The sequence below is a fragment of the Thunnus thynnus genome, chromosome 10, assembly GCF_963924715.1.
Source record: "Thunnus thynnus chromosome 10, fThuThy2.1, whole genome shotgun sequence".
Taxonomy (NCBI): Eukaryota; Metazoa; Chordata; class Actinopteri; order Scombriformes; family Scombridae; genus Thunnus; species Thunnus thynnus.
Genome location: NC_089526.1, coordinates 23,714,760 through 23,742,161, shown reverse-complemented (window position 1 = coordinate 23,742,161; position 27,402 = coordinate 23,714,760). Strand labels below are relative to the sequence as shown.

Here is a 27,402-nt window from a genome sequence, read left to right as displayed (position 1 = left end):
GCGGCGGTGGGTAAAAAAAATGGGGTTGCATTCCATTCCAGTTACATTAGTGGTGTCCTGAGCTATTGCTTTTCACAGCATGGTCCAATGATAGCTTACCAGAGTGGGCGTGTACCAGTAGGAACTTCTGTTTCCTGCCTATTTAATATCTGCAATCATGGCCATATAGCTTGACAGACCAAAAATGGTCTTGTTAAATATGACTCTTCAATTGCAAACAGATTGTAGTGTAGAGGAAAGTGGTTATTAACACATAAGCAGTTCACAAACAAAACAAACAGAGAAAAAAAGGATATCAGTGTAATGTCAGCTATTAGACCATCAGTGGTCATATATCACAGACAATAAGTTTGAATCCACCTGTTTCCAGTGCACATGAATTTGCAGTTTAAAAAAAATTTTTTTGTTTTTGTCTGATTCAGTAAGTCAGGGCTCGAATCCCATTGCAGACTCAGTCAATACATATATATATATATATAGCTAATAGGCACTGATAGTGCATCAGGCATACAAACAGCATCAAGCAATAAAAAAAAATCTCAGTGAAATCAGAAAGCAGAACATCATCATCATAAACATTATTAACATAGGGGAAAGGCAACAGGGTCCAACGCACCCTTTTAATCATGGCAGTGTACTAAAGCCATCAGTGCTCTGCTCACACTTTTGTTGCATGCCTGCTGCCACAAGCTATGCCACTGCTGCAGCTGTTCATATAGCACTTCAAAAGCTCCACCTCCAACCCCAGCATCCACCCGTAGGCTGTGAGTCCCCTAGGGGGGGAAGTTAGTATCATCACTCCCCACTCCCTGCTGTGCTGAGTTTGATGTTTCCTTGTGGGGAGCGTCAAGGTCAGAGCCTAGACGCCAAACATTAATGCTATACATATTCTACATTTACATAATAATCTATTTCACATGAGTTGGCTGACTGTAGCCACTTAGCCTTGAATATTTCATCCAAAATCCTGCATTTCAGCTGACAGTGTCAGATATCCATCGTCTGATACAGCTGAAATGCAGAAGTTTTACATGACATTTCCTTAACTCAATACATGATAATCAGACAAGCATTCATGTTATTGTTTTTTGCAGTGTTTTCTTGCATTGGTAGCAGTAACCTCAGCTGGAAACCAACCCAAGAAGTTGGTCTGTCAAGTTGAATATTTTTAACAATTTAAGCATTTGAAACAAGCACATGCCATCCAGGGTTCCTGCTGCCTTTAAGTGGGATTCATTCAGCAAAAGAGGAACATGTTGCTTTGCCAGTCACAACAGCACACTGTCCACAGTTAATATGTATGTATGTATGCCATATGGCATCATTTTGTGGATTTAAGTTAAGAGTATGCATGTTTAGTACATAAGCAGGAGTTATCGTAACTAGAGTTACTAATACTGTAGATATCATGATGCAGACATATTGCAAAGATGTGTTTTTAAACCTTTAACTTAAGAGTGGCTTTTCTCTCTCCATCCATTTTTCTATGTGCTCTTTTTTGCAAGAAACACTGTAATGGTGATTTATTTTTAGTAAGATTTAATGGCTTGGCACTTCAATCCTCCACTTGTTTGTGTACAATGTGCTACGTAAATTAATTTGACCACAAAGTCTTGAGTCATCCTGAGGTATTTGTATGCGGATAGCATGAGGAAACCATATGAATCCTTGTTTTGAGGCAACAGTGATAATCTTTTAGCCCCTGTGACAAAAGTAGCACTACTGATAAACAAAACCCAAAGGCAATTTAGGAGCAGGTTGGTTTGTTCACATTAAATAGCAACAAAGAAAAAAAAAATACAACAGGCATTACAGATTTCTGCAGTTCATCAAGGATCCCTAGCAAAAACACAGTCTCAGTAACGTACTGTAGATGCATAGTTACTGGTGAGCATTATACATGTATGTCTCTCAAATTAGCATGAATATTTTTGTACAGCGAGAGTCTTAGTGTTTGACAGCTCCTCAGTAACACATGTTTAACAAGATATAAATGAACAGCATTTCTCTCTTGCAACCAGTTCATGTACCGTATGAGAGAGATAATACACTGGAGAGGATCTCAACCTCGCGTTGTGAAATTTCCTGCCTTGCTGGCATACATGAGTTGTAGGATTATCCATCAACTACATACACAGACCACTGAAAACACTCAACAGACAAGTGATCTAGTGGGTGATGTTCATTCGTTCTGTAGGAGAAAGATCAAATAGCAGCGGGGTGAGAGACGGAGACTGAAAGAGCCTTTCTAAGATTATGACATTTGTCTTCCCTGCTGTATTGTAACGATCCTATCTGCAGCACATGCCCTTGTCTTTGACAGGGGAAGGACTCCATCCCAAAAGCAGAAAAGATAAAGAAGCCAGATGAAAACTGAAAAGTGCAGCCAAAGTTTATAGCGAAGGGGCAATAACGTTAAGCCAATCAGATACGTTATCTATTCTCCTGCCTCTTCTGCTCTTGTTTTCTCTGTATACAGGAGGTCTTATGTTTTTGTTTTCTCTGAGACTGTCCCAACCTTTAACAGAACAGCTTTTTTTCTTAGCTTTTAAACAGTTAGGTTACCCATGTCAGTGAAGTTCATTGTCATATTGTCTGGTGTGTACAATATGTTCTCGGGTCTGATTTTGATCAAATAGAGTCAGCCTCAAAACACTCGTCTTATCTGATCTCAGTAATGAGATCGCATAAAAATGTTGACAAAAATGTGGCCACAATATTGAATTTACAAAGTCATTAATTTCCTTCATTCCCATACAGTGTAGTAACTTTGAGGAAAAACAAGCCATTTGGACCAAATGGTTGTTCATCATCAGTCCAAACTTTGTTGCTGAAACAGTTCTGGACTGAAAGTTCTGTCTCCATGGAACTGGGAATCTCTGTGGGCTAGATTTACTTATATCTTTGCGCCAGTTTCTCAGGCCTCAAACACATGCTATATTTATATATCAAGGTTTCCACTAGTGTTATATTGTATAAAAGTCCAATGGCCCACTGGGCCTGAGTTGACCCTCTGCCGGGCTGAGCATTGGGGAATTTTAAAAAAAAAAAACGTATTTTAATATGTTTTCTAAACTGTAGCGTACTGAGCTGTACGTAGCGAGTGTGGGGTCGAGAGAGAAACTGTGTTTGTGACGGTGAGGCTGCAGCGACTGGAGCAGAAAGTATGAAGTTAGTAGTATAGCTGTAAACAGTGCAGTGTGTGTACAGTTCAGGCTATTTGTCAGTGTATGAATACTACAACTCCTTAAGACCCAAGCCAAGTTCCCATGTCTTGCTTGTTTCTTCTGAAAAGAAACACCGAGACCCAGCGAGACATTAGAGCAGCTGCTCGCTAACAGCTATGTGTGTTTACAACAGAGAGCAGGAGGGAGGACAGATGTCTCACTCTGCTACTCTGTGCTGCCACTCTGCTGAGTCACAGAGCAGACACTTTCAGTTTATAATTGTAGCGTCCGTCGTCCGACTAAGTATTGATAATGCGCTTAATACTTCACAAATAAGAATTTTTTAATTTGATGAACGTGGGTGCTGATACATGAAAATGAACTAATTGGGTTTTATATATATATATATATATATATATATAAACAAAACAGTGGTTGGGAAGTAATATAATCAGTGTGTGCCTGTATATCACACAGTAACACATGGTAAAACGTTTTGCTCAGGAACGCATGTGCATTTAAAGGAGAACCACGCAAATAATAGGTGAAGTTAATAGCAGTTGATTATGTATTCCACTGAATTTAGCTAATTTAGCCAAATATAAGCTTTTATATAACCAAAAGGAAAAAAAAAGATTATTTCAAACAAAAATTAAGCAATTAGTCTTAATTAACATAATATCTGATACTGTAACTATAACACAAACAAATAGGAGACTTGACCATCTACAGGCTCCAGCTAAACTTTTTTTTTGTGGATTGGGTGTCGGTGACAACGGGCCAATCTGGTGTCAGATACCAGTATTTTAATAGATAACAATTCAGTAAATTAATATCTATGTATATATGTGTTACATTTTGTTTTACAAACTTAGAAAAGCAATGTTTAAGTGAAGCCTGATGTTGCCTTACTCATAAAAGGAGGATCCCAGTCTCTTCCACTCAGTGAGGCATACAGCTTATTAATTAAACACTGGTTTTGGATCGGTACTTGGTATCAGCCGATACCCAAAGCCCAAGTATCTCTATCGGGACTTAAAAAGTCAGATTGGTGCATCCCTGTCAGTTAATATCCTTTTGTTTCCCATGAACGTGTTTATTACCTCTAAATGTATTATTAATGACATACATGCTAAAAAATTATTATATAATATAAGTTATAGGTAACATGTTGAGTAGTAGCCCAGCATTTTCTCTCAGGTGAAGTTGGCTAAGGCAGATATTTTGGAATCAAGATCACTATGTTAACATTTCTTTCCTGAGCTTAGTGATGTTAAAGAAATCTGACTTCTGAAGTGTGTCTATGAGCTCACCGTCACTCGCAGAATGTGTCTGGAGGGCAGTCCCAAGCGCAGTCCAGGAGCTGACTGCATAATGAACTGCTGTTTTAGTAAATGAGATGGTGAATACGCACAGGTTAGCGCAACATTATTTTATTTATTTTTAGTTAATCTGGCCCACAATTTATTTAACATTTATTTATACAGGGTAGGTTGGCTGAGTATACATGCTGGTAAACTGCAATTATAACAATAAGATAGTGTTATTAATAAAATAACATAGACATATAAACACTTCTTTGCAGTTTTGCACACACAGCGATCTTGTAATATGTTAGATGTATTTGGTTTTGGCAAATAAAATCACAAAACTCTTGTTGAACAGAGAAGTGGATAGGCTTCTCTACACAGGAAACGTTTCAGTTTTTTTTTTTCAGTAACACTAAATTTTAACCTTTTCTTTTTGTAGCTTATAGCATTCAAAAATTGAGAAACAAGGTTGAAAATGTCAAGCAAAGCTGTTGGAATAGCCAGTATGAATGGTGGATTCCTGTTGCCAGGTAGGCAGGCTGGTTGTCATGGTGTAACAGTGTGAGGATGTTTTCTCGGCGCACATAACTCACCTTAATACTATTTGAGAACACCATTCAGACACCACAACAACATTGTTACTGACCAGGTGCATCCATTCATTGCCACAGTCTACACTTTTTCAAATGGATACTTCCAGCAAGATAACAAGCCTTGTCACAAAGCACTCATCATCCCAAAATGGTTCCACAAACATGACAGTGATTTTAATTTACTTCACTTCCCTGCACTTTCTCCAGATCCTAGCTCAATAGAGCACCTTTGAGATGTGATGGCAAGGGATTTTCACAGTGTGAATGTGCTAGCAAATGTCTGCAGGAACTGTGTGTATTGAGTCAGAATGAACCAAGAAGTGGGAACCATCACGTTGTTGAATCTATGCCTCAAAGAATTTAGGCTGCTTTGAAGCAAAAGTCTTTTACGTAATACTAGCTAGGTTTATCTTATCAAGTGAATATAAAGCGTTCACTGTATATGACTGTGGTCTTCTTATAATTCCTCCCTTTACTGTAAATGACTCTAATGTATGACCATCCATCTTTTCTTGATTGCTTTAATCACATGATTAATTTAAACAGCCCCCTGAATCCATTAATGTCTGGCAGAAACCTCCAAGGATGGTAGACACCATCGCGACCTTTTGTCAGATTTTTTAAAATGACTGCCTTCAAAATGAGGAAAATTAGATTATCATCACATGAGAGTAAGATTAACCTGTAATTGTACATTTTTGCATTATCTAAGCCCAGCAGGCATAGTGGTATGAGATACAAGAATGCACTAATATCAGGATCTAATACCCAAAGAGGTATGGAAATGAGATTGGAGAGACTTAACTGCTTTGGGATAATTCAAGGTGAAGATTCGGGCATGAAAATGTTGTCCATTGTCCAAGTGCATTGTGTTATACTACCATGACTAGACCCAGAGGACAAAAGATTCATCATAGTCCTGCATAAATTAGGTAACAAGTTTACAATGATTTATTGACTTAATATGTGGACGTGATTACAGCAAAGGAGCAGATTGGAGTCATGCATGGCTGGATTTAGATTAGAGGCAGAAATGAGCGACACTGTACTTGTGAGAGTGTGTATACGTGCGCTGGTGTTTGAGTCTGTGTGTGTGTGTGTGTGTGTGTGTGTGAGAGTGTTGGCAAAGCAGGGGAGTGCAGCCTATTCAATAAGCACGGTGTTGGTATGCTAATACCACAGCAGTGAGCTGTCCCTAAGGGTAAAATCATCTCTTATTCAGACTGGTTCAGCCATAGGCATTCTCACTTCTCAACAGATAAAGAAACAGGGCTGCGTGTGCTTCTCTGTGTGACAGCACCTTTTTCTGTGTACATGTGTGCTTGTGGATTTGTAATTTTTTTTTTTTTTTTTTTTGCTTGTTTTGAGTTTCCTTTTCATTTTTTCTTTGGCTGCTCTGTGTTCAGTCTGCCATGTCACATAGTAGAAGTAATAATGCACCCATAGAAATAAAGAAATTGTTACGCCTACCTCCGCATTCCCTCCTTTCTGCTTGCTCCATGCGTTCAGCACTGTTTTTTGATCAGCTTGTTGGCGGTCAGTCCAAACCATCGTCTCTTGGGACATAAGGTGAAGGATTGCTTCCAGTGGCTGTTAGGGGTCAGTTTCTTACTCGGCTTCTCATTCTTTTTCTGTCTGTGTCTGTCTTACGTAGTTATGTGGCAGGTATAATGGTTTTACAGTGCTACACTATGAGGCTACATACCGGAGGAGATCCGTTCTGCTACAAAGTGAAAATGACAGGAAGCTGTTCCATAATTCATAGCCAGAAGGACAAGCATATGCTGCCATTTTTTACCTTTAGCTGTTGCCTCTGTTACCAGTGTTTTTTTTATACCTTCTCAGCTGGGTTTCATGTGTATTTTGCCAGAAGGCATGTGGCTGTAGCTAACACATTAGCGAAAGCTATTACTGGGCGTAAACAGGCTTTACTTACTTTCATTTATCAGTATGCCATTTGAAGTCTGCTCTTCACAACATGGCCCAATTATAGTTAACCTGTCTGTCTGTGTACCAGTTGGAGCAGCTACTTTCACTAGTTTTAAACTTGTCACTTTATTTTGATTACAGGTTCAACTCAGTTGTGTTGTTACGATGTTAGTTTTTTGTTGTTTTTTTAATTTAATTTAGCTGCAGCTAAGATACAAGAATGTGCAATATCTCTTTTCTCAAACAGGTTTATCATTGTTTTTGAAGCCAAACATTGAATTTTTTCTTTCTATTTACAGAGGTGATAAAGATAAATGCTTTATGAAGCCACATATACTTTAGGAATTAAAGTCGTTGCTATTTCTCACAGAAAACAGGGTCGTATTTCATACTAATAATCTCTCTTTCCTAGAGCTATGACAGTGTTAATTGTTGACTATTATTCTTTTAAATTACCATTTTTTTTAAATCATCCCCCTACACACTGAATCATTGAAACTGAGTGAGATAGTATCCATTTTCATGGGAGGGTAAAATACATTTTTTTAAATACATATTTTTAAATAAAATACATTTTTTTCAAATGTATTTTAGTTCTCTGCAAGTACATAAAGAATGTGTAGCTTTCACGAGATGCCTGTGCAGTGGATTTGCCTACACAGTCATGCACAAGTGCACAAACACACAGCGTTTCAAAGAAGTAGTGATCCAGTAGGCCATGTCTATTAATTTGGTTGGAGAAAGATCAGATTATTTCCAAGGGCGTGTAAACATTGATATAATCAGGAATGCTTAATTGGAAATATTCATGCAGGAAATTATATAAATTCTCTTTTCATTATCATACGTTCTCAGTAGTTTCCCTCACTGCTTTTCACTGAGGATAAGATTTAATTATTACTTTTGTGATAAACAACAATGTTCTCGCATGACATGTCATTAGGTAAAGGCTGTTTAATTGAATTCAAGGTCAGACTCGTCTACATTGTCCAGATGCCCTCTCTCGACAGTTCACAGGACATGACACTGTATCAGCTGGGGGGCTTATGATAGTACCCTGCACAGTGGTCTTTATTCATTCTTTATTATTCACTAAGTGTCGTCAGAATAAGAGTTTTTCTGGACAACTCGTTAAATTGTTTTTAACATGGGTCTTAACTCTGGAGTGTCACAACTGAGGAAGCAAAAACAGTGCATCTCATACTAAAGTATAACACTCTGTATTGTGTGAAAGCTGTTTTGCACATGTGAAATGCCACACGGCATGGAGTGGGAAGGGAAAATTCAAAGGGATTATATAATTATTGGTTGTTGAGAAAAAGTCACATAAAGGTTTGCAGTAGGTGGGCAGATATTACTTTGCTTGAGGAAATTGTGACCTATAAAAAGCTACATGCCACTAAGCATGTTTCACCAAAAGTCAGAATTTATATTGCATTTGTCAATGATTGACTTCACATTTGTATTGTTTCTTAACAATGCTGTCAATGGAGTGTGTGTGTGTATGTGTGTGTGTGTCCACGTTAAGTCTATGGCTCATTTCCAGCTCAATAAAGAAACATGGTAGAGCTGGTTGGTATAGATGAAGAATACCTTTATAAAATCTAAATAATAATTTAGATTAACCAGCCTAAACACTGTTTGAATATGAACCAACCCGAACTAACATGCTTTCATTTAACATTATTATTCATTAATGTTTTAGAAAGAAAAAAAGAATTAAAGTACAACTTAAGTGTCAAAATAATTAAGATTTTTAGATAGTGATGTTATGATTGAGTGAAAGCAGGAGTGGCTGACCGTGTGTGTTTATTGGAAGAGTTACAGTGCATCACAGTAAGTCTAAAAAAAAAGGAATTGTGATGGAAAAAAGTCTTCCCTCAGCATGGAAAAACTGGTTCAGTACAGATAGGGGAGATTGCAGGCTTCTCTATGCAGCATTCTCACACACTATCTGTCCAACGTCCCTGAGTGAATAAGTGTGGCACCACCACATGACAGCAGTGCTTTTAAGTGAATCAGTCTTATTAGATCTTTAAAGACAAATATACTTCAGACAAGAGACATTTAGTAAAAGAGAAATCTGCAAAATATATTTAAAGTGTGTTACGACTAATCGTTTGGATATAAATGTGTCCATGGTGCCCTTATAGGGAGAGAAACATGCAAATTAGATTAGACACATGACCCCTCAGGGAAAAGGGTTTGTGACTGGTTCATGGTGTTAGCTTTCAGACTCTTTAAAAATTGAAAAGATGAAACAGTTTTATTTCTCACCAGCTTATCTGATTGACATATCATTTTTGATTTGCTACAGAATCACCTTTGATGTGCTATACAGTACGTTCACCTGCTTTTTTTCCTCCCGTACCTCCTTTCTTTGCAGTGCTGTTTGGTCAGTTTGTGGTATTCCAGACACTGACCAGTGATGTGGTTGAGATCTATGATGGATCGTCCATAGATTCAGCCCTTCTATCCTCCATCTATGGATCACACTCAGGTAAAAACATAACTTAAAATCTTGAAGTCTAGTGTCTTATTTTATGTATGCTACTAGCTCACAGGTATGAGTAGTCCTTTCAAGCACAGCATTTTGCATTACAGTCAGGACAGCAAATCCATTTCTGTTTGATTCAAATCCAATAACTATTTCTCACAGACAAATTAAAAGTCTGAAATCAGCTCTATACTGGCAAGGATAAAGATTTTTTTTCCATTCTTACATTTCTCCATGAAACAGAGTGTTCATACACAATATATTTTGATTACACCTGAATAATCTCCTGAGTCCCAATTGAAATAATTAAAGCAAGCCAGTTGTTGTAAATTGTTGTCACCACTCTACTTGATTAGACTGTTACACAATGTAAAAACATACAAATTCTTTTTCCAGCTATAACACCGAGGATATACTGTATATTAGATTAGACTGTACATTTAAATCACATTGAAAGTTACCAACATTAGAAATTAATCAACATTTATCCTTTTTAGTCCAAATCAATATACATAATAAGAGCCTATGTTTATAATTCACATGAGTTATTTGTGTGTCTGCGGACGTTTATTAAACAGCATCATCTAAAAGAGTTTTGACATTGTCTCATTCGCTTTCGCATTTCAGGCGAGACACTCCCTTTGAGTTCGGGAAACAAGATAACACTCAAGTTTACCACAAATGGAACAGACACAGCCAAAGGATTTCATTTTGTTTACCAAGGTAAGCCCGCTTTTTCTGATACGTTCCCAGAATTTTGATGTGGACTCTCTTATTTTACTTTGAAGGTGCAATGAGTGCATTTGCCTGCTTTTTTTTTTTTTAAATACTTCATCCTTGCACACATCACATAAAAGGCTGTTCAACAGAGTGCCATTGGCTGCAGTATCCGGCAGCAGGGCAGGATGATGTGGAGTCAAATAGCCTATCCTGGCACAGCAGACAAGAGTGACTAATGATGTGAGAGGAGATTCACAAGGGCTAAACCATTTCTCTCTGCCTCCTTTGTCTTTCCATCTCTCCTTGTCCTGTTGTCTTTTTGGCTGCCACACCCAACCGCAACTCTTTGTCTTTCTCTTCCTCTTCTCTCTCCCTCTAGCTGTACCCCGGACAAGCGCCTCTCAGTGTAGCTCGGTCCCTGAGCCCCGGTTTGGGAAGCGGATAGGAAACGACTTTGGCACTGGTATGGTGGTACTGTTTGAATGCAATCCAGGCTACACACTGCACGGCTCCAACGCCATCAGGTGTGAGGCCGTGCCCAGTGCCCTGGCCCAGTGGAACGGCACTGTGCCCACATGTGTTGGTAAGCGTCCTCATCCTCCAACCCTCGACTCACCCCCTGCACGCACTCACACACACACACTCACTCACACAGATCCACAAAGATGGAGCAGGTGCACAAAAACGGCGTGTGTCTGTTTTTCCTAGGCATTACTTATCCCTAATGTCTGTCACCCACTACAAAGCATCTGCCTATCTCTGGTTTTGATAGTTCAGACAGGAAAAAAAAGGGGCAAAGACAAATAGACTGACAAAGTGTCACATAAATTTTCTCCCTGAATAAGGAATTCCTTTGCCTAAGGTTCCTATGCCTTGCCATGAAATAAACAGCAGCGTAAAGTGAACATGTCACACTTTTTTTGTAGATCTTTGGGTAACTTTTTCTATGTATCCCACACCTCTACTGCATTATATACACCCATTTTATATGATCTATATAATCAGTTTATAAGCTAATCCAGTTCAGTTTTATAGCCCTGCAATTGATCTCTCTATTAATGTCAGTTTTTCTTGACACTGTGGCAGAAAAGTGGTGATTCACCTCTAATTTCTGAGCCTACATTTAATGATGTGACTGCATTTCATTTACGAGTGTTTCTAATACCTCGCCGTCTCCATGTAAATAAAGCTGGACAAAACATAACACACAACTTAAAGCCTTATGAACTCACGAATTTATCGAGTACACATGCACAATTTAATAATACCCTAGAACAGTTGAGTACATTACAATAACCTGCAATCAAGCCTGAGGCTAATGTGATAAGCTAAGACTTCATAAACATTACCAAGTGAAGTATCCAAATCACTCACTATTACTCAGTTAATTGTAACATATCCATGAATGTCTTGTGAACAATCCTAACTATTTCTGTAACCATAATAAAAGGAGAATATAGTTTGGGCATGATTTAACAACTTTACAGTAGTTAAAATACTTGAGCTCAAGTACATAATTGTATATTATATATAAGGGCTTCATAAATATTTTTAATTGCCTACCTGGGTGCAGTTTTGAAGGCACAGTAAGGGAAAAACAAAGCAAATTAATGAATGAATGCTCGTGCTGCAAATATTTCCTTAGTCTTGTTCACTTGTATGTATCCTAGCACTTAAAGCACAACACACACACCAACATAATAACACAATAACTACTTATTAAGATGTTCTGGTAAGTGAAGACAACACTTATGCTAAACAAGGCATGTGAAATTTGTGATGTCATTGTCACACATAAAAGATTGAAAAGTCGAAATGACAGGTAAACCGTACAAAGAATTATGCACACATAAATATTCAAACACATACACGCTCCACTTTCATGATTTACATGCCGTGTCTGAATACACTATTACCCAAACATAAACACATGCAGAAGGGCTTACACTCAGTCTCACGAAGACACCCACCTACGGCGTATCTACCTTGGGAAGATAAAGACCTACAGATGAAGTTGGGAGAAATCCATTGAAGTCAGGCCTTGTGCCAGCCAACAAATAATACCAGCCGTTGAGTGCGGGAGATTTCAAGTCAGGGTTCATCCGAGTTCACTGCCAAGTGGTAAGGGAATAGCAGTTCCATTTTAAACACAGTGATTTTTATCTGGAGATTGAATCTGGCTGCAGCATCTCCCCCAGCGGCAGTGTACTCATCCAGAATAATGGATATAGTTTCATGGAAGCTTCAACAAAAACACTATGCTCAATTACTCAAGCCTTCTTTATGGGATATGACGGCATCGGACACCACTCTCCTGTGAGGTACCTGTGTCTTAGAACATGCTTCTCCAGCTCTTTGTCCGGCTGTGATTGACTGGGCTCGTCATGCAACACTTGTTTTGCTTTCGATTTCACAAATACAAAGCTGCTGAATTAAGGCTTTGCTGTTGAGTTGTGCTAGCGCGTCTTTTTATCGTGATTTAATTAGCCTCGCCTCCAAGGATGAATAATGTTTGGATTGCCCCAGTTGAATTTTATGGAGAATAGTTGACTTGAATAAACAGATGTTGTTTTTTCTTGTTTGTTTCCAGATGGAGTTTGACTTAAACAAAATACTTTATAGTTCACCTTTAAAAGAAATCACTTGACATCACTTTAAACATCTGATTGTGGAAATTAATAAGAGGATTTAACTGGTGAAAGTAAAAGTAAGGAAATAGTAAATATTAATAGATGAGCACAATTGTATGTTTTTATCCCCTCACAACTTAGGCAGCTAAACTCATACACATACTAAATCATTGGTGATTGTTGAAAATCATGACTGCCTAATATTACATAAACTCACAGATTGCCGTGATTCATACTCAGCATGCCCACACATGCAATTCACTGTTCAGAAGTACTGAGCTTGTTTTTAAACAGTGGATTCTTGTTTTGAAATAATATCTCAAGGCCAATTAAAGTGTCTGTGTCTGTGGGTGTGCAGTAAGGTCAGACCAGAGTGCTTTTCTGGAGGTCATAGTACTTTTGGGAGTTTACTTAAGTTTTGTTAAATTAAGTGTAAATTACCACCAATTTGACTAACAGTGAATTTTAGTCCCAGAAAGTAAGCACTGCAAATTCTAATGCAACATATTTAATTGGAGTGTTTTTAAAAATTCCAGCTAACACCCCGCCTAAACCTCCAGGCCACATTAACAAGCAGTTTGTATTTTATAAATAGTTTTTTGTCATTATGCTGTGATAATGATCCATTTTGCTCACTATATCATTCACAATGACTTTGACCCACTGGCTAAAACTGGTCATTTCTGTCTGTTTACAACTTTGCCCCTAAAATCAACAACGCAATAACCTTTTCCCCACTTTCAATTTCAATTAAATTATCTTACATAATTTAAGGAGAGCTGAGTTTGCCTTAGTTTTCTTCACAATCCTTCTTAAAGCAAACTAACCTTGAAAAATTGGCACTGATGTCAGAGTCATTTTTTTATTCCACAAAAGCTTTAAATTTGCATTTACTTAATGTTTTAACTCCAATTCTTATAATTAATAGAAAGATCAGATAACAGAGACATTACAATATATGATTACAGTATATACTTGACATGTTGTCACATTGCATTTGTGAAAATGAGTATAAATGAGAATAATATATGTAGGTATAACATATGTAAAATTTGTAAAAGAAAACCAACAAACAGGACATTTAGGAGTATATACTGAAAATATTACAGTTACATAAGTAGTGCATCTAATCTGAAACACCTATGTGGTGCACACCTTGTGTTTTTGGTATCTTGATTAAAACACTTCTAATTAAAAGTTGCTGTGAACTCCCGGCATATCAGATGCCGCAGACTGTGTCTCATAATGTGAGCGGTCCCCACGCTTGTCTACCTACGGTAACTCTGACATATGAGCCTGCCACACATTGAGATGGGTGGGGAGCACTCATGCTTTTATGAGTGTCATGATTTCTAATCTTGCTCAACGAATTTCATTAACTGACAGCTCACGGGACTCAAAGGAGCTGTTAAATTACACTGAAATACTGGGCTTCTCCCAGAAATGTGTCTGTTGCTTGTTGTCAAGAGTCTGGTCTCATGTTAGAAGAATTGAAGTTCTGTAAACCTAAACCAGAACCATTTCTCTGTGTGACCACTGCATATTGCGTGCTATGTTTATTGTTGCAATGTACATAACAGGCCCGTGTTTTGTTATCCCTTAAATATGTTCAATTATTTCTCAGGCCTTTGTTTCATAATTGAAGGTTAGAAGTAATATTGGTCTGAATTATTTGCTGTTTTGGACTCACAAAAGAGCTTTTTTTTGAGAGCTCACAGGAAATGAAGGTTACTGCTAATGATGGCCTGGTCACTCAGTCAGGCTGGAGCTGCTGTCACATTTTTCACTGTATAGGCCCTTCAAACCTTCAAGGAGCCTCCAGTTTCCACAGGATATGACATTCTGACAAAAGTGCTCGAGATTTCATAGGCACTGACCTTCATTTTTCATTTGCAGAGCAGGATTCAGAACAATTACATAAGCTGTTCCCATTCAGTTGTGATGCCAGAGGTAATCGATTTCAATACCGAACACTTGACATGTGACATGCATTAGCTGAAGCTGATATTACAATATCTGTGATTATATGAAAGCGTGATTGCTCCAGTCTTTGATTGCTGTGAGGTACAGTATAGAAGTCATTTCTCTAGTGTGTGACTTGGAATGAAAGGAACGGAGTAGTCACTCTCCGAGCATGTGTAGGAGGGTGCATATCACCTGTAAAATATTGATGAGGTTGGAAAAAGTGGCAAGCTGACAGCAAGTTTTTTTCCTCTTTCCTTGCCTATCTGATAAGTAACATATTTTCTTTTTCTCTTGTTTCCCGTGTCTCCTCTGGTTTTTCTTGTCTTTCAAATTGAACCCTCCAGTGGCTGATGGATATCGAAACAGTGATTATCTTTGACCTGTACAGGGATAAACCTTTGTTCTTGACAAATAGCATCTGGTTCTTCATTGTGAGAACACACTGTTCTACACATCTGAAGGACTCCTCCCTCCTACCCCCTCTGAATGACAGATTGCTTGCTACTATAGAAAAGCTGTTATATACAAATGCTAGGTAACCTTGAATATCAGAGGACTGGTAAACTAATTATTTTGTTGCATTAGTCACATCTTTAAAAAATCTAAGAAACACTTATTTTTGCATCATGAGTGAAGTGAGAAAAGGTCTACAGAAGTTAGTGTCTTTGAGTCACTGGGCTTAGACATAGACTTTTACACTGCTTAATTTTGTAGTATACACTATCTGTCATAAATATTGGAACACATGCAATGGTTTTACATGTCTGACAAACACATTCCAGCTGGTAACAGAGTAACAATGGATCTCAACAGAGTAAAGCAGCAACGAAAAAACACTTTTACATTACACTCCTGTTCTTGTGACAGTATAAAAGATTTAGCTGGCTCCCAGCAAAATCTCATTAACAGCCCAATAGGTCATTTCTTGCTTCTGTATTAGCCAGCGGAACTACATTTCAATAGAAAGGGATTGCATTTTGTTCAGTGTTTTGTTGTGTGTAATAATCCAAAGGATTCTGGGTCTGCAAGGCTGGGTTACCACAATCCTTAATGGACAAAAAGTGGAGCCAAACACTGTGGAACGTAGCTGGCTGGACATAAGGCCAATTGGCATCCATCTGAAACGCAATAAAAAATATTGTAGCTGCCATTTTTGCACTTTTTTCATTTTGTTTTTTTACCCATACTAAAATATATCACAGTGTCTGACAGTGTCAACACACTGACCAGTGACTCCAATTCAAAATTCATCTGAGAGCCGAGAGGCATGATAAATATGTTGCTTGTGGCACTCGTAGAAATAAGGTGCGTTTAGAGTGGAATAGCATTCACAATTGAAAGATGTGATTTGTGTGTCCCATGAGAGATAAAATTACACTTCAGGGTTAAACTGTTTACGTTTGCATGGAGCAGGAGATACGTGTGTGCTGCCATGTGAAGCTCCACTGAGTATTAAATCACAATGAAATCACGGACACAAACTGTCATAAAATAAAGCTTGTTTATGTGATGAAAGTAGAACCTGTCATTTATTGTCAATTCAGGCATGGTCATGAAAGCTTTCCTTTGAGTACACATAAGTACATAATATGAATTGTTTTTACAGATGCTCATTCAAGATCCATGTATCCATGTATGTTAGTGGTGGTTTTATAGTAGGTGGAGTGAGGCTTCTTCCCACTGTGACCCTTGTCCACTCCTGACTCCGCAGGTGTGTGTAGACTTCACGTCACTCAGCCTCTCTCCGTCTCTTTTTCGTTCTCTCTCTTTCTCAATCTGTTGTTCTTGGTCTAGTTCCCTGTGGCGGAGTGTTGACTGACCGCAGAGGCACTATCCTCTCTCCCGGATACCCAGAGCCATACGCCAACTATCTGAACTGTGCCTGGAAAATCTCTGTTCCTGAGGGAGCTGGCATCCAAGTGAGAGGACACAGATGCGGATCTTAGGAGTGTCATGTTTGATGAGAGATTAAAATATTTGTCGGGTGGATTAATTTTTTTTATACATAGTCTAATGATGAAACAGCTGGCCATTCTTTCGCTCATGAATATAAATTGCATTTTCTGTATTTGTGGTGGGTTTTTTTTTTTTCTCTCTCATGTCTCATTTTTATTAAGGCGTCTTTCTCTTTCAGATTCAAGTTGTGACCTTCGCCACAGAACACAACTGGGATTCTCTTGATTTTTTTGACGGGGTTGATGGCAATGCTCCAAGGCTCGGTAGCTACTCAGGTAAAACTGATACAACTGAATTTTAGTTGGCAGCTCCCTCTTGAATTTCAGTCAGACATCACAGGGCCCCAGCAGCAGATAGATGTGGTGATGGAGCTGATGACATTTGGCATGTCCTTTGAGAATGCTGTCTAAAAACCAGTTAAGGAAGTCAAGTAAAAATATCCCTCCTCTTTCACACAATGTTCCTTTCTCTGCAGTAGAGATCTTCATTATTTAGTCCTTCTTTCTGTCTGGAATTTGACAAATGTAGTGCTGCCTTAGGGCTCATGCTAATGAAAATGGTGCTCTTGCCACATGGTAACCCACTAGAAAACAGGCCGTCACATCAATTTAGATGCTGAATCCTTATGTAAAAGGGACTGGTGTAGCATTATGACTTCTGTCTCTATGTTGGCTATCAGTTCTCTCTATCGGTTTTATGAGACTAGGTGTCAAATTTCTCAAGTGGTGGATATGTCACTCTGAAAAGAAACTCTTTACATATTATAATAGCTCCACGTTAAAGCTCTCATCGTGAAGGGCAGTGAAAGGTTTGAGGCTAAGGCATTTTAAATAGCTAGCAATCATTTTTATCTTTCACTATATTTAAGTGATTATGATTAAATGTAAACATCTCAATTAAAATTATTGAAGACATATGTCTGGAATACTGAAAATTATCTTAGACCTCAATGTTGATACACACAGAATATTCTGCACTGCAAATTCAGAGTTAGAATAGTCGACCGTGCTGCTGTTCAAGTATGATTTTTTTGGTTCAGACTCTTCTGACTAAATGTACATAGTAAGTGTGTTGAACATGATTTACAACTATGACAGAGCGAGCATGTGATCTTTCCAGCTGAAAGATCATTGTAGTTGATTTTTAAAAATTTTTTTATTGTAGAGACGTCATTTAAAGTTAATTCAGTCACTGTGGATTTCATAGCAATGTCCCTTCTAAAAAAGGCATCTATTGCCTTTTAAATGTGTTTTACTTTATTTGATTTATTGATGTGAGCGATTGTCTGTGATTCATTGCATTATGTGAGGCACTTTGTATTTTAGTTTTGCACCATCATTTAATTTGTAACTTTTGTTATACCCAGCAAATCTCATTAAGCAAGGTTATGGAGGTGAAGTGGCTGCTGCTGAAAGCCGCAATGACTCCCGACTCTTATCAAAATGTGGCTCGGGTTAAAACATAGAAGTGGATTTGAGAGGATGAATGAACAAAACTACAGCAGAATCATGTTTATATTATTACTGCATATAACTGAGCTGTTATGTGTCCATGTGTGATACGTATCCGCATGTCTTTGGTGGGCTCAACATTGAATACTGTATGGACTAAACATGGTCTTATCTGTCTATTTTATATTGTATATTACAGGTACAACAATTCCACAACTGTTGAACAGCACGTCCAATAACCTGTACCTGACCTTCCAGTCTGACATCAGTGTATCCGCCGCTGGCTTCCACTTGGAGTACACAGGTATGAGGAGAGACGGCCTGTCTGCCTGCTTGTCACTTTGTCTGTTGTCAGTTTGTTTCTTTGTGTCCATCTGCCACCAGCCTCCAGCTGCTGCACAGTGGTTAAAGAAATAAGAGGGACAGCTGGTCTGGGTGGCACAGTTGGACAGAGAAATAAATAGTTTGAGGGAGGGAGTGAGTGAGAGGGCGAAGTTTCTGCTTCAACTGTGTCTCTAGTTTTCAGTCTTTGTGTTTCTCTGGTATTGTTTTATAATATTCCCCAATGGTGTCTCTTTTTTAAAATCCTCCTGTAACTAAAAGTTACTGGACCCCCATCCCTTCTCATTTAGGCACCAAATTTGCTCTTCTCTCAGTAGGGTATTCACTTGGGGGCATATTTGTTAAGGAGCATGCTAAACATTTACCGTGCACTAAAATGGGAGTGAACGTAGTGCACTAAGGAGTGTAGCTGGCCCCAGTGGAGCGACTGATATACTAAGCCCTCCCATTGAAAAATTGTGTAAATGTAAATAGGGGTGATGATCTGCAGGTGTTGTGTGGTTATGCCTTAGCTTTGCTGCAGACAGGTAATAATACAGTCCTTTGTGACCAATTTTCCTCACAGTTATTTTCATCAGGCGCCTTCCCTTTGTCTTTTAATGTCATGAAAAATTTCCTGTTTTTTTTTTTTGTTTTTTTCTCTAAGGATAGACAGACTTTCAGTTCTCTGTCTACTCCTCGCATTTGTCTTCCTGCTAGTTTGTTACTTATCACTCACCTACACATAGAAGTAATTTTCTAAAAAATGTGGCTGTGAGAGACCCATTGTCATTTATATTCTGTGAACTTCATCGAGGGTATTGAAAAAGTGCAGCTGTGGGGAATGTTAACATAAAATCGGGGGTTGGAGATGGTACAAATGAAGGAAAGGAATACCATGATGTAGGAGTAACACTACTTTTAGAAATTTAATCTTACACTCGTTGATAGGGCCACCACCTCCCTTACGAGGAAACGAATATTGTTAAATTAATCAGTCTCATAACCCTCTTTTCGATAAATTGACCTCTGTCTTCTGAACACAAACAAACAACTTCTCACTTATAAATGTAGACATTTATTTATAGCTTAGTGTCTAAAGAATACATGATGAAGGAAATATTCAAGCAAATGATTAAAAGAGATTAAAACGGTGAGATAAACGGGTCACTGAGTTAACGATAGTGATGGAAGTACGTGATTTAAAGTTATTAAAGAACAGAGGGATGCTAGGGGCCATCAACTTCTCTAAGACATAATAATTTTGATTTGACATCAATTCTTAATCACAGAATAACTGCAGATTTGCCTACTTGTTGAAGCATCATGGCAGAGATGAGACCACTTAAGCTGAATCGGGAATTGTTGCAGTGTTGAGTCACCAGCGAGGTGTAGGCCAGTCTGCCTGCAGGGCTACACCGTGAAGGAGCCTTTGCTGCCAGCTACGCTCCCAGGCGACTCTGGATGCAGTGTTTGGTAGGGGCCCCCACAGCGGGACCTACCAGTCGGTCTGGCAGCTTGCTTCAGGGACCAAGGTCATGGCCGAGGTATTGCTGGCAGTTCTCTGAGGCAGTCAGACACGGAAGTAATTGAAGTCAAATAAATTAATCTGGCTACACTACTTCTTTAATTGGACTCGTCGGGTAGTAGTAGTCAAGTTGGCTGGAGGACAAAAATTCAAAAAGGAAATACTATAAAAACTGCAAGGCTTAATGTTAAAATATAAAACAAAGGAAATGAGTTTCAGTTGATAGTCAATAGTTGGCAGTGTTACCAGCGCAGAATGCTTACCTCTGGATTTTAGTAATTCATCCATTGTTTATCATACAGTTAGACCATTCTTCAGGAAAACATATGCTGAGCAACATTATCTGACTTACTGAACGATTGGAAAGCTTAATTCACATTAATTCATACTTGGCTAAAACAGGGAATATACCAATGTTAAGTCAACTTCAGGAACGCACTGTTAGATTTATGACAGAAGTCTGGAGATAAGCGAAACCCAGACTGAGTCTCTGCCCATGTTAATGTGGAGTTCTCTTGTGTTCTTCAGTTCGCATGAGCCAAGGGTCACTAGGTATTTTCATGTCCTGTTGTTACTTTTAGTTGTCAGCACGGTCTCTCAGGAGATTGAAAGCACCAATGTTTGTTCTGGCTAGCCTCAATTCTGTCACCCCCACTGGGAGAGGTGAAAAGGGCCAGTCTGAAAGTCTGGAAAAACACTTTAAAGAAAGGTTGTGTTCAGAAAAGTTCAAAAACTAACAAGACTGTCCTCCTACAGTGATAAGAACTCTGCTAACATAACCAACTTTGAGACCCTGAACACAACACGGCGAAAGAATAACACGTTTCTGAGTAAAATCAGTTCCCACATAAACTGTCAGTTCCCACAAATGTGTTGCAAAACAATAGAAGCATAAAAAAACATTGCTGTCACTGAATCTGTCCTCGCTGTCAGTCGTGTCAGTCCGCGAGCATCATACCACTGTTGAGAATGACTTCACAGTCATGTCTCTCGCAGTCAGTGCTCCGTTTCCACAACACCGTCTTCTTGCTTCCCCTACCACTACCTACTGCTGAGAATCACTTCACTGCCATGTCTCACAGTCAGCTCTTTCCTCTTTGTCCGTCTCACACTTTGCCACTGCTGCCCTGGTAAAGTTCATTCCCTGATGCTTTGTGTAAACCAGGCTCTAGTTAAAAACCTTTCTACTTTTCCTTTTGCCATTCATATTTGTTAGCATGCCTGCCATATGGTTCTTCTGCCTGCATATTGGCAAACATTTGTGTTTGATCAAGCCATGTTGCTTCTCTATGGAATTACTCATTATTTATTTCTGTGTTTTTAATGTGTTGTTTCCCATTTTTTTGATGTTCCTATCTACCATCTATTGTAGAGTTCTTATTTATTTTAGAAAAATTACAGAAACGTCTTCTGAATATTCTCTATTCTGTCCTCTAGTTGGTTGTATCTTTGTGTCTTATTTCCAGCCTGTGTTTGGCTTGAAGGGCCCATTTATTCTTTACACACTCCAGTTTTTAGCTTCAAATTAATGCTCTGAATGCTCAGTACAGTGGGAAGAAAAAGGCATCAGGGATTGGCAAAGACCCATCCAGCCAACCATCTGTTTTAAAATGTTTCCTTTGGGTGATTGTTGCAGTCCGCTGAGACTCATAGAAATCCTGTGTACCACCCGTCACTACAACTTCTTCAGAGCCAAGCGCTTTAACCAGCTCTCCTAAGGCTGACAGCATACTATAGTTGAAAACAAAATTGGCATGTTCTCACAGGCAATATGGTGGTTTGTATTCCAAATACAGTTTTCATTGTTTTTCAATGACCGTAGTCTGCAGAGGCCTGTATTATTTCCAGATAAGCTACACGGACCAACTGTGACAACCAAATGAATTAATTCTCAACAAACCGAGAAAAAATGCATCCTTTGAGTCTGCCCCAAAATCTATCAAAACTATTGTTTTTTCACTAAATGTCTAATTTCTTTCACATCACACACATAACATTATAGTACTGCATATGGTCATTGCACTTTACTTTAAATGCTAAGCTCACTACAGTTAGAATCTTCCTGTTAGTATTTGTACCTTTCAGGTGAATTATTATCATATATATTGGCCCAATTTATCATAGCTGCACCTTTACATCTATATTGTCTGCTTTAGGAAAGAAGTGCTTGTAATTGAGTTTAGTATTATCTCATAATTATTTCTCCCACATATATGACTACATGACTAACGACTACATATTCCGTGGTCTTTGTATTATGTGTGTCATTATGTCCAGTAGTCCAGTCTTAGTGCAACTTAAATCTGGACACAAGTCATTTTATCTGCGCTAACACTTATTGTGAGTTCCAGGCTCCAAACAAACCAGCGTGCACCAGGGAGTGGCTAAATTAAAGTTGTGTTTATACATGTCAGGAGGCAGAGTGCCATTTGGTCTGCATTTTGTCATTAAATTGCACTCCCGTTTCTGCTTGCTCAGACCACACTTTTTCACAAAGGCAAGCACAAGCAGCAGTTTTCGTGGCTGTAGTTGGCAGGGGTGTACACACAGACCTCTCCACAAATAATTGCTTCCTTCACTCTGATAAACGTTTTTCTTATACAGATGGAAATGTACATTAACATATAATTTGTATTAATGCATTAAAGGAAGATTACTGGGCTAAATTAATAAGTCATTACTTCATTCATCATTCATTACTAATGATGCCACCCACAAACGAAGAATGTATAAGGTCCTTCCAATTCGGTTGATTAAATACTTGTGGATATCAGCAACAGGAAAAATATGTATGTTTTAACTGCGCAGGTTCAACAGTGTGTGTATCTTTAATTATTTTATCTGATTTTAGATTTCAGATAAATGTGACACAACACTGAGATTTAAGAAAACAGGAACATGATTTTCTGTGTGTTTATACACACCAGATACCAGACTTGAAGCTAGACACACAGGATACTCAGTTCACATACTTCTCCTTCTGACTCACTGATATTAAAAGGATGATTGATGCTTATGTGACTGATGATTATTGAATAACACAGTGACTCCACCTGCAGATACTGTATTCCTACTAACTGTTTATTCATCCTGCTTCAGTATCTTTTTTTCAAGTTGTGCTGCACTGCGCCAGAATATTTTTTGTGCCTCTTTTTGTGTCACCAGAGTGTCAAAAATTATGTACTTACACATGTGCACTTGTGCCCAGTTTCAGGAATTAGAAGCCTGTGTTAGTCTGTTATTGATTAATAATATAAATGCCATGATGGTCAAATCAAGTATATTAAGATTAGATGATAAAGGTGCAGATCACCTGGTTGTCAAACTGATTAGACTGGTTGTTTTGTTTTATGTATGAAGGTAGCAAAATTGTAATTGATGATTAAGGATTGGAATTATCAACATGAGGAAGATGACAAATGGTATTCATGATCTTAATATGATGATAATCATCACAGTTTATATTTTGATAAGTAATATAATAATGTTGATCTTAGATAAAATAGCATTAGCTATTAAATGACAGTGTGACCTGAATGCTTCTGCATGAATAACTTAATTATCTCTCTTTATTTTTTTATATTACTATCTTTTTGAACACTAAACTTTAAATTTAGATAATAATAATCCAATTTATGTAAATTCATATGCTAAACTGAAAATAGGAGCAGATACATTTTGATGACATTCATTACTAAAATTTCCTTGGTTAGACACAATCAGCAAGGCGTCCTGTTGAAAACATCAAATGTGTTTGATAAGGACGGGACTCCTTCCAGACATGATTGCACACTCAGGAACAGAGGACATTGACCCTCTCACAGCAGGGTGACAACAATCCCTGCCAAAATGTGTATTGTGACACTTTGACTACAACCCATCTGGAGTGCAATGGGAACCAGTGCCGTCTGTTCATGAGCACCCACTCTTAACCTGACCAGAGCACGAAGGTCTATTTTTGCCCGGTTAAGATCTGGTACACGGCCTCTGGCTGTAGAAACGGGACCCTTACTATGTCTGTTTTGTATGACTGATAAATGCAGGCTTCAGTATGTTCTCAAGTGTTTTACTTGACTTGGGTTTTGTTAAAGGCAGACAATATATGACCTTGTTGTATGAAAACTTACTAAGTGTATTTCTTTTATGCTGCATGTGATGTGTATGAATACACGGATACACACACATTGTTTTGTTCCTGTGTATAATAGAAGCACTACCTTTTATGACGATGTTAGCTACCATACCAAGTTACAGCGTCAGCAGCTGGACAAGAAAGATGTGTGTTTGTGTGTTTGTTTTGCACACTGATAGCTATACAATAGCACAATGAGATTGTTCAAGTATTTATTATAGCCATTCGATGTTAACATGTTGTAAAGTACAATTTCAAATTTATTTAGCTGTTATAAGTGAAAACTTGTCAGAGCATTCTGTATTACAATATTTCACCAATCCTATATTATTGCCCTGAGGTATTTTTTACTATTTGAAACACATTTGAAGTAAATGAGAATGCACAGCTTTATAAAACAGTTTGCTAGTTTCACAGAACAATATGAGGAGAAAGCTGATTACACTTTGATATCAAACTTACCTTGTAGCAGTCTCTATAGCAGCAAGCACTGCTCTCATGAATTGTGTCACCAAATCTCCTTAAAATCAATTTTTGGTACTTTTATTCAAACCCACGCATAATAAAACTTTACAGGTACGGTATCCACCCACTCCCCTCGTAGTCGTTCTTTAGTCGTTGTATCTCTGGCTACTCTCATATTGCTTCCTGCTCCGCGCCTCTGAGGTCACTGTCTCCTCCTACTCAAATATCCTCTCTACCTTTCAGAGGATGCTTCTCTCCACTATATAGATTGACCACTTTATAAATTGTTCTGTATCTTCTGTTGCCATTCCTGCTGCCATGTTTACATTTGTCCACCCACCTACTTGTTTGGACCTGTTAACTCTTGGAGTGGGCTTCTGTGAGAGTGTTTGTACATTCGTGTCTTATTTTTCTTTTTTGAGTGGTTTGTGTATGTGTTCTCTACATCGGTATTTTTTTGTGTTGCTGCTCGAATATCCCCCTTCCCACTTCCTCTCACCTTACAACCTGCTCACTAGTTATGCATCAATGAGAAGATGTCTGTCGCTATGTGTATGAGCTATTCATAGTTATTACAAAGGTCTCCTTTCCCCTCATTTCTCATGTATTACCCCTGCAGCAGTACAGCAGCATATTTTATGCATCCAAATAAGCACTCAAACAACCTACTGACAGATGATTTGTGTCAGTTGAAAAAGTTATAAAATAAGTTTTTTTCAATGCTACTTTTCACTGAGGAACAGCATAATGGGTTCATGCGTGATGAAGTGAATATGAGATGTATTCTTCTCTCTTTTCTGTGCCTGCAGATCTGTTATCTGCCTCTAGGACAAATAACAGTTCAGCTTCATTTCTATAATTTTTTTTTTTCTACTAAAGTGAATATAGCTTCAATTTACCTCAAATACACTACATTAATATAGCCCAAAGCTGGGATCACCATTGCTTCTAAGCCATTAAAACACAATATCAGGCCTCTCAGTACCTGGCAAGTGGCGCTGTAATCACTTTGTTCCAATAGAGCTCAATGCTTCTATCAAGTAATACTTCAGGGATTGCTTTGTAATTTCACAGTGATTGCTTCAGATCACAGTCGGAAGGATTTTGTGATTACAGCCACCAGTAGAATAGCTTTGTGACTTGTCCCAGTTTCTCAACGTTGTGATGAGGGAAGGAAAGGAAGAAAAAAAAAAAAAAGACGTCTAACTCAATTATTATGCAATTACAAGCACATTAAAATGAGGCACTGTGTAATTACATGTTAAAACGTTTGGTTTTAATTTAATTATACACTTTTCTCCATAGGTATCGGTGATTAAATGTAAATGTTGGCATTGAACATACAATGGATGCTCAACCATGAAACAACGTATCAAAATGCACTGAGCAGTTGCAGGTCTTGATTGTGGCCATATCGTGCAGAAGAATGATCGCTGTCTGCACTCGTGTGTTGTGACTCTGTCCCAAGCAATAGGTTTGGATTCGTGCCCAGAGCCGCTGCCCCCCAGTAATGGACAAAAAGTGGGCGACCGCTACACCGTGGGTGACATGGTGTCCTTCCAGTGCGATCAAGGCTTCTCTCTACAGGTAGGTGAAAGCATACAGTGCTGGTAAAGCAGAAATCCAGCTCTCTTAGGGGTATGATAAGTGAATCATATCTACCTGCCTGGAGTGACAATTTCAAGGGAATACCCCAAAGGATGAATCTGTCAAGGCAGCGTTACTAAGTAGTTTTTCGATGACATTTGTGTGTGTGTGTGTGAGAGAGAGGGAGAGAGAGAGAGAGAGAGAGAGAAGGAAAAAATATGTATTTGTGAATACACAAGTGTGTACGGGGTAACCGTTCATGTATTAATGCTTGCGTCTTTATTTGCAAGTGTGTGTACTTTGCTTGTGTGCTTGTCTGCCTAGATATACATGTCTGTTGTGTTCGTATGTGTGTGTATATGTGTGTTACAAAGCAGCTTTAACTTCCTCCAATCCTTCCCGAGTAGATTCTGTAGCTGTAGAACCTTCCAAGGCCATAGGCGATGGATTGTGTTAACAGTCGCCTCACTAATCCCTCACCGATTTTTCTTCCCAGCTCGGGCATTCACTACGTTTCACATTCTCTCTGGACCAACCAGCAGCGTCCAACGTTCAGGCTGAGTTTCTGAACACTAGAAATAGACTAGAGGCCATTGTACTGTAGGATCAAAAGCACAAGTATGGATAGGAATTTCTGAGTTCAGGTATCTGTGTGTGTGGGTGTGTGTGTCTGTAGTACAACTGTACATATGTGTGCGTGCTTTGATAGATGTCCGAGGGTGTATGTCTTCAGGTTTGACATAAGTGTATGTACTGGCAGGAGAATGTACATGTATATATGTATTTTAGAGGCACGTTGGCAGCAGAAAACTTCCAGACTGCACCAACATTTGAATGGGTTTAAACAACAACAGCACTATGAATATTTTAGAGTATTAATGTGTCATATTCATCACTTTTTAGATGATTTTTTTATCTACCAGGATGTTTGTCTTTTCTTGTTCTCTGTAGTCAAACCCCAGGCTGTGCTCTTACTGCCCAACTAGCAACAAGAGATCCCTCTTCTACTCTTGATACCATCAAATATTTACACACAAGGTCTCGAGAAGAGGATTTTGAGAAATCCAACAATATGAGTGTTAACTAATTCCAAGGATCCAAAGGACAGATCAAATCTGTTGCAAGCACCTATCATTTTGATCTCTTAGTGT

At 38.5% G+C, this 27,402-nt stretch overlaps 1 protein-coding gene across 6 annotated transcripts in view; it reads left to right on the top strand.

Moving 5' to 3' along the window:
* LOC137191775 (CUB and sushi domain-containing protein 3-like) overlaps positions 1–27,402 on the top strand; it is a 234,512-nt gene that overhangs the window by 115,340 nt on the left and 91,770 nt on the right. For 5 of the 6 annotated variants that reach the window (XM_067602161.1, XM_067602160.1, XM_067602158.1 and 2 more), the window contains 7 exons: positions 9,386–9,499; positions 10,124–10,219; positions 10,596–10,799; positions 16,606–16,730; positions 16,946–17,042; positions 18,418–18,522; positions 26,133–26,251. In XM_067602161.1, coding sequence (XP_067458262.1) covers positions 9,386–9,499; positions 10,124–10,219; positions 10,596–10,799; positions 16,606–16,730; positions 16,946–17,042; positions 18,418–18,522; positions 26,133–26,251 — 860 coding nt within the window. The remainder of the gene's footprint in view (positions 1–9,385; positions 9,500–10,123; positions 10,220–10,595; positions 10,800–16,605; positions 16,731–16,945; positions 17,043–18,417; positions 18,523–26,132; positions 26,252–27,402) is intronic. The other variant, XM_067602159.1, reaches the window with a different exon arrangement.